The 15,727-nt window shown below is 40.2% G+C and overlaps 1 protein-coding gene, 1 long non-coding RNA gene and 3 other non-coding genes across 5 annotated transcripts; all 5 read right to left on the minus strand.

Annotated features, from left to right (window-relative positions):
* Window positions 1–243: 243 nt before the first annotated feature.
* rps4x (ribosomal protein S4 X-linked) lies at window positions 244–10,230 on the minus strand. Its single transcript, XM_056442803.1, has 7 exons — window positions 10,177–10,230; window positions 9,565–9,642; window positions 8,551–8,731; window positions 6,894–6,991; window positions 2,311–2,482; window positions 1,623–1,780; window positions 244–375 (listed from the first exon to the last, which is right to left on the minus strand). The coding sequence occupies exons 1-7, from the start codon at window positions 10,177–10,179 to the stop codon at window positions 274–276; spliced, it is 792 nt and encodes a 263-aa protein (XP_056298778.1). The 5' UTR covers window positions 10,180–10,230; the 3' UTR covers window positions 244–273.
* Window positions 1,522–1,582, minus strand: LOC130212365 (small nucleolar RNA SNORD61). The gene has a single exon (XR_008835322.1). It is a non-coding gene; the product is annotated as a small nucleolar RNA SNORD61 (small nucleolar RNA).
* Window positions 2,932–6,154, minus strand: LOC130211805 (uncharacterized). The gene is made up of 2 exons (XR_008835161.1): window positions 5,667–6,154; window positions 2,932–5,317 (listed from the first exon to the last, which is right to left on the minus strand). It is a non-coding gene; the product is annotated as an uncharacterized LOC130211805 (long non-coding RNA).
* LOC130212366 (small nucleolar RNA SNORD61) lies at window positions 2,945–3,016 on the minus strand. The gene has a single exon (XR_008835323.1). It is a non-coding gene; the product is annotated as a small nucleolar RNA SNORD61 (small nucleolar RNA).
* LOC130212363 (small nucleolar RNA SNORD61) lies at window positions 7,800–7,871 on the minus strand. Its single transcript, XR_008835320.1, has one exon. It is a non-coding gene; the product is annotated as a small nucleolar RNA SNORD61 (small nucleolar RNA).
* Window positions 10,231–15,727: the final 5,497 nt, after the last annotated feature.

The following is a 15,727-nucleotide window of genomic DNA, read 5'->3' on the forward strand; positions in this document are numbered from 1 at the left end:
CTAAAAAACAGGCAAAAATACCTCTAAAATTAACATTTTTAATAAAAAAATTCGTTTTTCTTCACATTGTGGAATCATTTATTTAAATGGAGAAATATATTTATTCCCCAAGAACTCCCAGAGATCCTCCGCTGAGTTCCAGGTGCCCAACATCAACCTTTTAAAAACAATAAATGAAAACCCGTATTTATTATCTAGCCTAACAGAATAAAACCCTAATTTAAAGCAAAGGAAGCACAGAAGTCGTTGTGTAAATAACATTTATTCAGCGGTCTAGCTGCTGCCCTGCTTGGCCGCCAGCCTCTTGTCTCGCTCCTCGGCGATGGTCAGACGGATGCCCTTCCCTCGGGGCAGGGACACCCACGGCTTGTTGCCCTGGCAACGCAGACACATTCAGATTAGTCACAACACAGCGCTCACGTCTCAGGATCAATAAATATAGTTTGTATATGGGTGTATATATATGTTTATGTATGACATTTTTGTACTTGCTTTATGTTTATATCACTAAACAAAAACAAAATTTAAGTGAAAAAATAAATAAAAATAAATATAGTTTGTATTATATTTCATCAAGAATGAAGCTCGTTGTCATCGAGATTTATTCAATTTAATTATCTAAATAGAAATTAATTAACTTCACGTGTAAATTAGCAGCATTTTTTAAAAGATAATTCAGAATGAATTTAGGAGGATAAATTACATAAATTGAGGCCTTCAAAATAATCGTTAAATGTATCCACATTTACACTTTATTTTGAAAATCTGGTAAACATTTAGAGACAGTTTGACACATTTTTATGAAGTTATTTTACATTAATTAGTCTTTTAGATTAGTCACAATACAGCTCTCACATTAAGAACAATCAATAAGTATAGTCTGGAGTTTCAAATATTATTAAGAACGAATCTGGAGAAATTTGAGTCGCACACGCACGTTATCAATATTTATCATGCATGCAATTCAATTAAAGACTATTTAATGAGCATGAAGTTAATTCCTTAAATTGAAAGTAATTAACTGGTTCCGTCACTCAGACTGAATTTGAGGGGAAACTACATAAATGTCAGCCGTTAAAGGATTCTTTAAATGTACATATTTACACTTTATTTTGAAAATCTGGTAAACACTCATTTAGAGAGTCTGATAAAGGGTTATTTTTACATTAATGTAAAAATATTTTCTGTCTCGGAAAAAAAGACATTTAAAACATTTATATAAAAAAAAGAAATGAAAAAGCATTTATTTCTTTATTCATTACAATAAAAAGTTATTTTATTAGAATAAAAAGCTGTTGCCAAGTCTTTAAAATAATATTCTGGGCATCGCGCCGTATAAAAACTGGCAGCGGAGCCACTGCCTGGTGTTTTATTTTGGCGGTCATTACTAAAAATATAAATCTTGCTCCTTTTATTGTTTTATTTTCACTTTTTTCTGTTTTAGGAACATTTCATACGCAACATATGAGATAATATCTTAATTTGATTTAAAACTTGTGTAAACTATATTTCCTAGTCGAGGAGCTCAGAACTTCTTAGAGGAATTTTCATTGCTGATCAAAACCAAAAATATCATCACTGCTCCGCCCGACTGAATCTCTAAAGCTCCTCCTCTTCCTCACCTTGCCGATGATGAAGATGTTGGAGAGCCTGGTGGCGAAGTTGTTGCCTGTGCTGTCCTTCACGTGCACCACGTCGAAGGAGCCGGGGTGGCGCTCCCGGTTGGTGACGATGCCGATACGCCCCAAATTGGCACCACCGGTCACCATGCACAGGTTACCTGAGGGGACATTAAAGATCACATCTATTGTTCCTCTGGTTTCATCACATCTATTGTTCTTCTGGTTTCATCACATCTATTGTCAATAAGTGACGTCTGTATTTTCTCATTTATCAAGAATTAATCTGCTTTCTTTCGGAGAAGTTTGAGTCACACACGCTCGTTATAATCAATATTTATTATGCATGTGATTCAATTTAAAGACTATTTAATTATCGTGAAGTTGTGGAAAGTAATTAACTTCACAAATGTGTAAATTAGCAGCTTTTATGTTGTTCACACTGAATTTAAAGGAAAATTACATAAATTTCAGCCTTTAAAGTAAACTTTAAAAGTCCATATTTACACTTTATTTTGAAAATCTGATAAACATTCATTCAGAAGAAACGATTCTTACACATTGTAATAAAAAGTGAATTAATTCAGTAATTTAATTAGAAAAATGTAACCGAAAAAATTCAATGTCAACAAGTAAAGTGAAGTAAAAAATAAAAAGTAAGCGTTTTGTTAGAATAAAAAAATAAACCTACTGGTGTCGAACTTGATGAACTCGGTGATCTTGCCGGTGTCCAGGTCGATGCGGACGGTGTCGTTGACCTTGATCAGGGGGTCGGGGTAGCGGATGGTGCGGGCGTCGTGGGTCACCAGGTGGGGGATCCCCTTGGTGCCGACGATGAGCTTCTTCACCTTGCACAGCTTGTACTGCGGGAGGAAGAGGAGGAGCCAGTTAACCCTCGAATATACTAATTCATTTCTATATACATGTCTATATAAATAAATAAATGTCTAAATAAATATATTGCCCTCTATATAAATATATTTCTATACAAATAGATTTAATATATATATAAAACATAAAGAAATTAAATGAATATAAAATAAAAATGTATAAATATATATACATAATTAAAATACATAAATAAATAATATATTTAAATTAAATATATAAAAATAAAATGTATAAATACATATGCATGTATAATGTATTTAAAAAGAGCTTGAATTAGTGTTTTTTTGAAGGGATGTGATCAAATTTAACAAAAAACACATTCTTTAGCACTTAATACTCAAACTTAGTCGAGTGAAGTTGAAGCAACTCGATGTCGAGGCGCCTGAAACGACCTCCGATAACGAGTTTAATGCACGGCGAGTTTTTGTGAGTTGGAGCTCAGAACTTCTTAGAGGAATTGGTCGGGTGTTTTCATCGCTGATCAAAACCAAAAGCGTCATCACCGCTCCTCCTGCCTCCTAAAGGTTGAATCCTAAATCTAAAAAGGACATGAATATATATATATATTAGGGCTGTGAAACGACTAAAAATTTTAATCGGGTTAATCACAGGTTTTTGTGGATTAATCATGATTAATCACATATTACCGATATTCTCGGTATATTTTGTGAGAACATAGAGATTTATGACAAAAGACGGATATATACATTTATACATTCTTCTATACAATGGTGCTGCAACTCAGCAGTTATTTAGCAGTTTTCTTCCATCTGGAACATTAATACATCTTCATCCTAAACAGAATGTTTAACCCTCCTGTTACCTTTCGGGTCAATTTGACCCCATTCAATGTTTAATGTCGGTGTTCTTTGGGGTCAATTTGACCCCAGGCTGTTTTTCACTGTGTCAAACATATAAGAAATATCAACTTTTTTATATATTTAAAGGGCTATTTAGGTAGTCAACAAACAAACATAAAATAATATAATAATTTTCTGGAGGTTTTAATTGCTGGGGTCAAATTGACCCCGAGGGTAAAACATGTTAGTAAATGTAAAGGTAACAGGGTTAGGGTTAAACAGAGCATTTTTCTCTTGTTTGTCAAACATTAACTCCACCATGATACAATCTAAAGGCCTCTAGTCTTCCTCTAGCAGCTGCTGAGGCAAACTGACTGGGGGTTTTCTTCATGAACTGGGCCGTGATGAAAGGGACGGCGGGGACACCGCTGCAAAGCTGAAACCTCACCGACACGGACAGGTGGACAGATTGACAAGTGACTTTTTTTTTGCTTGACATGCTGCTGTGGAGATACGATCAACAACAGACGTTTAGTTTAATAAAAGAACAAAGACGTGCTCTAGAGAACATGCCAGGGGGCGGGCCAATCTCTTTAATGTCATGCGATCTACCGACACAACGCCGCGATCGACTGGCAGGTCGCGATCGACGTGTTGAGACCCTGATCTACAGGAAGTAAAAGTCGTAACAAGGTTTCCGGAGGTGAACCTGCGGAAGGATCATTACCGATGAACAGACCGTCTGCATGAGAGCGGACAGGGTTCAGATTGAAGTGGTGGATTGGAAGCTCATTTTGCAAGTGACTTTTTTTTCGTCCCGACGACCAACAACAGACAGATTGGAAGCTCATTCTGCGCATGCGTTAAATGCGTTAAAAAAAAAAAACTAGTTAAACCTGAAATTGAATTAACTGAGTTATTTTTCACAGCACTAATATATATATACACACACACATTACAACCTCTCTGCTCTGTCAGTCACAGCATTGATGTCACATGACTTGTTAGTCTTGAATAAATCATGACTTCATAGTTGCTTTGAAGAACGTACAATATATTTTTATTTAAAGGAATCTGCTTCAAGAAAAATGATTATTTTGGCCGATATTTTATCGTATATTAATGTTTGATGACATTTTAAACATAATCTTCATTTTTCTGCTGCTTGTTGAAAATGTTGCATTCGAGGACCGTCGGTAAAGATGAGATCTGCCCACAGAGTAATATCTACAGCTTCTTGCTGTGACTGATGAAAACATGCTGCTCCATCTCGATGGTTTTGGGGTTCAGAGGATTAAAGACTGAGACCTCAAATCTACTGCAGAGATAAATCCTCCAGCAGCTTCTCACTGCTCTTCTGCCCCTAGTGGAGGATTTTAACCACATCTGACCAACAGTTAGGAGCTCAAACTAAATCTCAAATCTCACCCAGTATAAACATGCAGGAAGAACCCAACAACAACAGCAGGGTGTCTACAGGAATAAACCAGTGAAATTTAAGACTTTTTAAGACCACGTCTAAATAAAATTTAAGACCTAATTTACGATGGAAATATACATTAATCTAAATTAATTAATTCAAAGTAAACACACTGATGTCTGTTCAAAATTAACAGTATGGTGTAATGCAAAAGGATAACACAAATGTCATTGCTGTTGTAAATTATATTTATTAATACATTTTCAGAACATTTAAGTCCCATGAACAAATATCTCTAAAATTAAGTAAATATATTTAGAAAATACATGCAACATAGTTCCTTTTGAACAAAAAAAATCCATAAAATAACAAATAGCATTTCCAGCTGCTTTTAAAATGCAAATTCATTTACATAATAGAATGTATGTGTGTGTGGGTGAGTGAGTGTGAGTTCTCATGTCTCTATGTGATGGATGTTTGTGCACAGGTTCATGTCTACTGCTGAGCTTTTGTGAATATACTAGGAAAACAATCCTTTTCAAACTGTATTAATATAAAAACTTCCAGTTGACATTTGGTCCATTCTCCTGGAAAAAGAAAGAAAAAAGGCAGACATTAGCCAAACAACAGTCACCACATCTCTTCATGACACCACCACTTCAGATTAATGTCAGACTGGATAAATAGGAATGAAGACTATTTTTACAAATTAAGCAACGTGAGCCATCCCTTGAGCCTAGTGAACACTATGTAGACATATTGACAGGTAAACACCACTCTACTACCATTCTAAAACTATTTTTAATTAGTCTAATTAATGTGTAGTGCGCCTATGCATAGCTGTTATTAACTTGACACATGAGTAAAGCTTAACTATATGAAACACAGACTCATATACATGAGGATAGTTAATACATATATTTATGTTAGACTTACTTTGAGGTGCTGAAGTAGGTCCTGGTGTCATGGCCCATGAGCTCCATAGGATCCTGACTGGACCTGGTCACTGAACCGAGAGCACATGAAGTCCAGCTGTCTGCTCTCGGTGGTCTGGTCCAGAGTCTCGTGGTGGTCTGGTCCAGAGTCTCGCGGTGGTCTGGTCCAGAGTCTCATGGTGGTCTGGTCCAGAGTCTCGTGGTGGTCTGGTCCAGAGTCTCGCGGTGGTCTGGTCCAGAGTCTCGTGGTGGTCTGGTCCAGAGTCTCGCGGTGGTCTGGTCCAGAGTCTCGTGGTGGTCTGGTCCAGAGTCTCGTGGTGGTCTGGTCCAGAGTCTCGTGGTGGTCTGGTCCAGAGTCTCGCGGTGGTCTGGTCCAGAGTCTCGTGGAACAGAATGAAGAACGCACTGCAGCGTTGGTCTTCGGTGATGAGCTCTTTGTTGCAAGGCGCTGGATTTCCTCCGGTGACCTCCAGCGTTGTAGTTGACGTCGTTGCGGCGGGGCAGCAGCTAGCTGCGGCGCAGGCGCTAGCGCGGAGCAGCAGCTAGCGGCGGAGCAGGAGCTAGGCGGAGCAGCAGCCAGCTGCTGGCGGCCTTCGCTAGTCTCTGTGCTTCTTGCTCTGCTCGTGAGATTCCACCGCTGGAAAGTCTCGCGACACATAACGCAGCTTCAGAAGCATTTCACCCACCGTGACCAGAAACACTCGTTCTTTTCAAGCCGTTGTTGAACTTGCATCCTGCCTTGTTTTCTAAAGTAGCCGATGCTTCATGTTGTAGGGGATGGGACCGAATACGCGGTGCTCACCGTGTCGCGCATCACGGCAGCTTCGATGCCGGTGTGCACATCGCTCTGTCGCGCGAGCCGAGAATTGTTTGCGGGGGGGGGATTTCACCCTGTTATAGGGGAAACACTGGAGTTGATAAGCGTGTCTTCTTGTCTGATCAATACGCAACTGTGAGGTGCGCGAATGGACCGAGCGGACAGCTGCTGATCACTCAACAGCCCGACCTGCACAAATAGACGGTGCGCAGGCCCAACATATTTTTTGGGAGCACCGAAGACCCATTTTGACCCAGGAAAACCCCTGGACATGACACCCAAAAAATTTAAGACCAATCCAATCTGAATTTAAGACAATTTAAGACTTTTTAAGGCCTTATTTTTAGGAAAAGCAATTTAAGACTTTTTAAGACTTTTTAAGGACCCGCGGACACCCTGAACAGGTCCTACCTTGGCCTCCTCGGCGGTGATGCGGTGGACGGTGAAGCGTCCCTTCACATCGTAGATCAGACGGAAGTGCTCGCCGGTCTTCTCGATGCTGATCACGTCTGGAGAGAAAGAGGAAAGTCAAACGGTAAAACCTTCAAATGCACCGGAACGTGTTCGACTCGCTCCGTTTGTCCGCTGTCGAGCATCGTGGTGGAGAACAAAGCTCCCGAAACACGCCGCCGTTCAGTCCACTCAGTTTAACCCACGCCGTTTTAACAATATGCAAATTATACCAACGCGACATCTCGTCTTGTTTGACAACTTTCAGCCCACGACCATCGAGGATTTACTCCTCGAGCAGAAGCCAAAAGCAGAACCAGATTTTAGGAAGGACAATGTTCTGCCATCAGATCGAGTTCCTCGGATCAATTAATCCAAGATAAATATGAAGAAACTGCAAGTTTAAAGTATATTTAATCATATTTGTTAACGTTGGGTTATAATAAAGTACTTTCAAGATACATCTGAGAGGCTGCAGTGTTTTAATATCTGCGCTGCGATGGCGTCCCTTTGATTTACTAATTAAATAACGCGACGCCTCCACATGGAGGCGGTTTAATAATAAACCAGATGTTGACGACTCAACCGTCTCATGAACAAAAAGTTTAAATTCAGGAGAATCTTAAGACGAAAAGCACTGAAAGTTGACGGCGAAGCTGAATTATTGTGTTTTTTAAAGACATAAAACTCAACAAAGAACGCAGCCTTCCCCTCAAATGTATGAGCGACAGCTCAGATCAGACGTTTCCCCAGCTTCACGTCTCTAAAAGTAAATTTGACTGAAACCGAACGAGGGCAACTCGACGTGGAGGCGCCTGAAACGACCTCCGATGACGAGTCGAATGCACGGCAAGTTTTTGTGAGTTGGAGCTCAGAACTTCTTAGAGGAATTGGTCGGGTGTTTTCATCGCTGATCAAAACCAAAAGAGTCATCACCGCTCCTCCTGCCTCCTAAAAGTCGACACATCACCCGTGGTTTAAATAAATATAAAGCAGGGTTCTTACACATTTTGACCAATGGATTTCCAGGACTTTAAACTAGGGCTGCAACCAACGATTATTTTGATAATCGATTAATCTGTTGATTATTTTTTTCGATTAATCGGATTTTAAAAAACAATAAAACTGTAATTTTGGAAGTCATGGAGTTTTTAAATGGCGATTTCCAGGCCTAGAAAAGTAATAATTAAAAAAAAGAATGCACATTTTTTATATTCAAATGCTAATTTACACAGAATATATACTATATGCCTTTTAATTCTCATATCGATTTGTTGTTGCAGCCCTACTTTAAACCAAATTTCCACGACCAAACTGAAATCTCGGTATAAACATGAACAATTTAGAAAATGTAACGTATTGATTGCGTACGCCGGCTTCCATTTTGAGCGTCTTTCTTTTAAAAATATATTAATTATTTCAAACTCGGCGTACATGAACCTGTGATTATAACAAATTTCCATGACTTCCAAAACTTTTATGGTTTAAGTTTTTTCCATGACTTTCCCGGGCCTGGAAATGACCATTTTAAAATTCCATGACTTTTCCAGGTTTTCCATGACCGTACGAACCCCGACAAAGGGCAGATCTGAGATCTGGCGTCGTCCGGGGGACTCACCCATGAATCCAGCCGGGTAGGTGATGTCGGTGCGGACCTTGCCGTCGATCTTGATGAACCTCTGCATGCAGATCTTCTTCACCTCGTCCCCAGTCAGGGCGTACTTCAGACGGTTCCTGAGGAAGATGATGAGGGGCAGGCACTCCCTCAGCTTGTGGGGACCGGTGGAAGGACGAGGAGCCTGAGGAGGAACGAGAGAAGCGTCATCGTCACGAAGCTCTACGTTTAGGATGTGAGCTCAACAAGAAACATTCATATATTTACATCCTTGTTTTGGAGGCTATTAAGATATTTAAAAGCACATGATATGATAAGAGTGATCCATATGCTACATAGAACATATATATATATCGTAGTTTGAGGACTCATCTTACGGTTTATTCTGTGATGTTGAATAACAAATGGTGATGAATTTAAGGTGGAAAGACACGTCACCGCGGTTTTAACAGATAATAAATAGTGTTGGATACATTCTATAATAAAGGCAACATGGTGCACTCACATTAATCCCAAATCCCAAAACAAAGTGTTTTTAGCCCCGACAGAACAATTTGTGATGCTTCAATGCACTTATTAAAAAAGGTATTCTCACAATCTTATTTGAATGGAACAATGATCTACTCTTATGCACATTTTATACAGATTAAGCTAGTTTTTCCAAAATATATATATTCCTAAACTTTACAGTCAGTAGACACACAACAAAAAACTTAATTTAGCATATTTAGGCCAAATTATTGGACAGAAATACAAGTGAGTGAACCGATAACGACTTCAACTGTTTGAGGGTTCATGTCCTTAATGTTTCATATTTTAAGACTGGAAATGAAGCTTAGGTGCTATTATAATATAAACAAAAGATGTATTCTGGAACATATAACAAATATATACAAGTAAAAGTGAGCTAAAACTTGCTTATCTAAAGCATGCAAGACGATCGTACAACGTTTACAGAGACAAACACTAAACACATTAAAAAGTAGATAAAATACAATAAATAAAACTAATACTTACAAAAACTCCGGTGAGCTTGTCAAGCATCCAGTGCTTTGGCGCTGCGACGCGCTTCAGGTGCTTCTTCGGTCCTCTTGCCTGGAGAAAGGAGGGGGAAGCCGGGTAAGTTACGGAGCAACAACATGGAGAACGTGGATGTATTTTTAGCGGCGCGAGCCGAGCGGAGGCGCCGAATTAGAGGCGCGCGGGTCGGCTACGAGGCGCAGGACAGGGCGCGGCTTGGCTGCGGCCTAGCTACACGAAGGTTACTCCACCTTTTAATGTAAAGCGTTATATATTATTTAACTGTTCTACACGCGCTGCTACACAAAGTCACATGTAGCGAACTTAAAAAACGACGTTTAGGTTACTAAAACTGTTTTTCCCGTTAATTCAGCAAGCTAAAAAAAAAAAGATGGCCACGGCCGAAGCCGACACAGGTTGGGCGAGATCATCTTTTTTTAAATGATCAACAAAGAGCAAGAATCGATTGTTTGTGTTACAATTTAGACATCGATAATTTAACAAGAAGCAGGATTTTAACCGAGGACGTGTGTGTTTGCGATATTACGACAGCAGAAAGAGATGTTTAGTGATTATTATAGAGAGGAATCGCGAGGAGGAACAGCTCACCATGTTGGAGACTGCGCGGAAAGGACTACCTAGCTTCCGGTTTAGCAGGATAAGGCCGACTACGGCAGACGGGGAGGGACAAATGTACGGAAGGTCGCAAAATCTAAACCGCTAATACTTATCAATCGGTTTGTGTACTTTAAATATGTTTTATCACGCCTATACTCAGTGATGCTAGCTTATTTAAATTACTTCACATACTACTAACTATATATATATATTTATTGATATATACACTACCGTTCAAAAGTTTGGGATCACTTAGAAATATCCTTATTTTTCAAAGAAAAGCATTGTTTTTTTCAATGAAGACAACATTAAATCAATCAGAAATACACTCTATACATTGTTAATGTGGTAAATGACTATTCTAGGTGGAAACGTCTGGTTTCTAATCAAATATCTCCAGAGGTGTATAGAGGCCCATTTCCATCAACTATCACTCCAGTGTTCTAATGGTACATTGTGTTTGCTAATCGCCTTAGAAGACTAATGTCTGATTAGAAAACCCTTGAAAACCCTTGTGCAATTATGTTAGCACAGCTGAAAACTGTTTTGCTGATGAGAGAAGCTATAAAACTGGCCTTCCTTTGAGCTAGTTGATTATCTGGAGCATCACATTTGTGGGTTCGATAAGACTCTCAAAATGGCCAGAAAAAAAGAACTTTCATGTGAAACTCGCCAGTCTATTCTGGTTCTTAGAAATGAAGGCTATTCCATGCGAGAAATTGCAAAGAAACTGAACATTTCCTCCAGCGGTGTGTACTACTCCCTTCAGAGAACAGCACAAACGGGCTCTAACCAGAGCAGAAAGAGAAGTGGGAGGCCCCGGTGCACAACTCAGCAAGAAGACAATTAATACTTCAAATACAAATCATTATTTCTAACCTTGTCAATGTCTTGACTATATTTTCTATACATTTTGCAACTCATTTGATAAATAAAAGTGTGAGTTTTCATGGAAAACACGAAATTGTCTGGGTGATCCCAAACTTTTGAACGGTAGTGTATATATATATATATTTATTGATATATATATATATATTTATATATATATGTATTGATATATATATATGTATAATCTTAAATTAATAATAATACATTTATTTTAAGAAAGTGATGACATTTAACTTTTTTTTTCGTATTTGTAGGTATTTCTATTTTATGCTATACCCCTACACGCCCATTCCACTATATTTTATTGGTAAATATTTAAAGTTTGAAGTAAAGTATAAGTACCCATAAGTTGTTCTTACAGTACTTTTTTATACACTTTCCTTAGTTACATTCCACCACTGCCTTTAAATAAAATGAATTATTAATTTAAGACTCGTATTATAGTTGTACTGTATTTTTAAAAATGTTTAAATATAGTATTAAATCCATTCAGCCGTAATCACGGTCCTGTTCACATTCGTGGAGATAAAGCTGCTCCTGTTTCTATCACCACCACTAGAGGGCAGCACTGCATTACATTCCTAAATTAATCTCACAGTACAGATATATACATATCGAGCGTGTTAAATAAAGTGAATACACACTCATATGGTGTGTTTACACCTGTATGTCATAATAATTCATTCCTATCTCCTCTCTCCTCCAAAGATCACTAAACTGCGCACTCACCACATGTCCATGTTCTATCTTGAACCGTATTACCCCACTAGAGAGGTTAAAGTACCCCACTAGAGAGCTTGTAGAACCATATTACCCCACTAGAGGGCCTGTAGTACCATATTACCCCACTAGAGAGCTTGTAGTACCATGTTACCCCACTAGAGGGCTTGTAGTACCATATTACCCCACTAGAGGGCTTGTAGTACCATATTACCCCACTAGAGAGACTGTAGTACCATACTGCCCCACTAGAGAGCTTGTAGTACCATATTACCCCACTAGAGAGCTTGTAGTACCATATTACCCCACTAGAGGGCCTGTAGTACCATATTACCCCACTAGAGAGCTTGTAGTACCATGTTACCCCACTAGAGAGCTTGTAGTACCATATTACCCCACTAGAGAGCTTGTAGTACCATATTACCCCACTAGAGAGACTGTAGTACCATATTGCCCCACTAGAGAGCTTGTAGTACCATATTACCCCACTAGAGGGCCTGTAGTACCATATTACCCCACTAGAGAGATTGTAGTACCATGTTACCTCACTAGAGGGCTTGTAGTACCATATTAACCTGCCAGGGAAGATGATGGTACAATTCTACACGGCCATCGTTGAGTCCATCATCTGCTCCTCCATCACCGTCTGGCACCCTGCAGCCACAGCCAAAGACAAGCGCAGGCTGCAGAGCATCATCCGCTCGGCCGAGAGGGTTATCGGCTGCAATCTGCCTTCCCTCCAGGTCCTGTTCACTTCCAGGTCACTGAAGCGGGCCAGAAAGATTGTCGCTGACCCCTCCCACCCTGGACACTCCCTGTTCGAGTCCCTCCCCTCGGGGAGGAGGCTGCGGTCCATCATGACAAAGATCACCCGCCACACCAAAAGTTTTTTCCCGTCGGCAGTCGGGCTCATCAATGGAACCCGGGACTGACTGACTGTCACCCCCAGGACTACCACCTCTTCTTCCACCTTCCTCTCTCCTCCTTCTTCCCGCTCCTTCCTCTTCCTCTTCCTCCCACTCCTCCTCCCTCCTCCTTCTTCTTCCCTCCTCCACACACGTCACTTTAACATGCACTTTAACTTGAGGCCTCCTCCACACACATGCCACTTTATTTGCATGCACTTTAACTTAAACACACGCCACGCGTAACATACACTTTTAACTAAAACACACCACTTGAAGCACACACCCAAACACTTTCACATTATTTGTTGTCTTTCTGTCGTGTTGATTGTTGTTTGTTTGTCATGTCCAAATGTTGCACCTTCCACCAAAAAAAATTCCTCGTTTGTGTAAACATTCCTGGCAATAAAACTGTTTCTGATTCTGATTCTGATTCTGATTCTGATTCTGATTACCCCACTAGAGAGCTTGTAGTACCATATTACCCCACTAGAGGGCCTGTAGTACCATATTACCCCACTAGAGAGCTTGTAGTACCATGTTACCTCACTAGAGGGCTTGTAGTACCATATTACCCCACTAGAGGGCTTGTAGTACCATATTACCCCACTAGAGAGACTGTAGTACCATATTGCCCCACTAGAGAGCTTGTAGTACCATGTTACCCCACTAGAGAGCTTGTAGTACCACGTTGCCCCACTAGAGAGCTTGTAGTACCATATTACCCCACTAGAGAGCTTATAGTACCACATTACCCCACTAGAGAGCTTGTAGTACCATGTTACCCCACTAGAGAGCTTGTAGTACCATATTACCCCACTAGAGAGCTTGTAGTACCATATTGCCCCACTAGAGAGCTTGTAGTACCACATTACCCCACTAGAGAGACTGTAGTACCATATTGCCCCACTAGAGAGCTTGTAGTACCATGTTACCCCACTAGAGAGCTTGTAGTACCACGTTGCCCCACTAGAGAGCTTGTAGTACCATATTACCCCACTAGAGAGCTTGTAGTACCATATTGCCCCACTAGAGAGCTTATAGTACCACATTACCCCACTAGAGAGCTTGTAGTACCATGTTACCCCACTAGAGAGCTTGTAGTACCATATTACCCCACTAGAGAGCTTGTAGTACCATATTGCCCCACTAGAGAGCTTGTAGTACCACATTACCCCACTAGAGAGCTTGTAGTACCATATTGCCCCACTAGAGAGCTTGTAGTACCATATTGCCCCACTAGAGAGCTTGTAGTACCATGTTACCCCACTAGAAAGCTTGTAGTACCATGTTACCCCACTAGAGGGCTTGTAGTACCATATTACCCCACTAGAGAGCTTGTAGTACCATGTTACCCCACTAGAGAGCTTGTAGTACCATATTACCCCACTAGAGGGCTTGTAGTACCACATTACCCCACTAGAGAGCTTGTAGTACCATATTGCCCCACTAGAGAGCTTGTAGTACCATATTACTCCACTAGAGAGCTTGTAGTACCATATTGCCCCACTAGAGAGCTTGTAGTACCATATTACCCCACTAGAGAGCTTGTAGTACCATATTACCCCACTAGAGAGCTTGTAGTACCATGTTACCCCACTAGAGAGCCTGTAGTACCATATTACCCCACTAGAGAGCTTGTAGTACCATATTACCCCACTAGAGAGCTTGTAGTACCATATTGCCCCACTAGAGAGCTTGTAGTACCATATTACCCCACTAGAGAGCTTGTAGTACCATATTACCCCACTAGAGAGCTTGTAGTACCATATTACTCCACTAGAGAGCTTGTAGTACCATATTACCCCACTAGAGAGCTTGTAGTACCATATTACCCCACTAGAGAGCTTGTAGTACCATATTACCCTACTAGAGAGCGTGTAGTACCATATTACCCCACTAGAGAGCTTGTAGTACCACATTACCCCACTAGAGAGCTTGTAGTACCATATAGGACCATATTATTAGATATATTGTACTTCTGGTCACATGACATCTATTGTTCTTCTTGATTGGCTGAATATTTCTGAGGATGTTTCCTGTAATAAATGTAATCATGCAGTAACTCAAAGGATAAATAGATCATTAAAATGTCTCTAATTTCAGTAATTAAATCCACCAACAACACTATAACAGCGACATAGAGTCTAGAGTAGAATAAATAGTATTCAGGCATAATAGTGTTATTTTTCCCAGAACCCTTCAAACATATGAAGGGAATAACAGAGTTATCCAACGACCCTGTGATGAAAGGTTCTCCTGGTGATGAGCGTTGGGCGCACTGCCGCCGCCGGCCAGCAGGGGGCAGCCTGGTTCAATATGTCGGCTGCAGTGTTTATTTGTCAATATATTCAAAGAAAAACATTGAAACCAGCTCAGTTTTCATTTGATTTATTTACCCTTAAAGAGAGCCGTAACAAAAATACAAGCTTTTAAATTTCTTTATCTGATGTCATTTACATATTATTCATATAGATATACAAGTGAGAGCCGGCGAGCAAGAAAGTGCTTTAAAAATCATCTTTGACTAATATTCATTCAGTTAGGAAGAAACAAAATAAACAAAACAATCAGATTTAAATCAACATGTTTAAAAGTGAATGTCAATAAATCAGTGCAGCGCGGGAACCTTGTAACGTCGACCTGTCAGCAGATACATCACGAGGCTGGAACACGGGTCCCTGAAGGCCCCTCAAGGACCCTGAAGGCCCCTGAAGGCCACACAAAGAGCCTGAAGGCAACAAATCACCGCCGTCACCGGGAAACCGTAAATCCACTTCGGCTGTCGAGAAGAACCTCGGCGTTCAAAAAGAATCCAACTGAGCGGAAAAGAATTCCCTTCAATGCTGTTGTTGTGTCTCTTTGTTGCTTTGTGTCTCTTTGTGGTTGTGTTGTGAACATGTCTTGTTATTATGTCTCTTTGTAGTTGTTTAATGTCTCTTTGTGGTTGTTTTGTGTCTTTTTGTAGTTGTTTTGTGTCTCTTTGTTGCTTTGTGTCTCTTTGTGGTTGTTTAACCAGCTTTGTGTCT

This window comes from Pseudoliparis swirei, chromosome 21 (assembly GCF_029220125.1).
Source record: "Pseudoliparis swirei isolate HS2019 ecotype Mariana Trench chromosome 21, NWPU_hadal_v1, whole genome shotgun sequence".
NCBI lineage: Eukaryota > Metazoa > Chordata > Actinopteri > Perciformes > Liparidae > Pseudoliparis > Pseudoliparis swirei.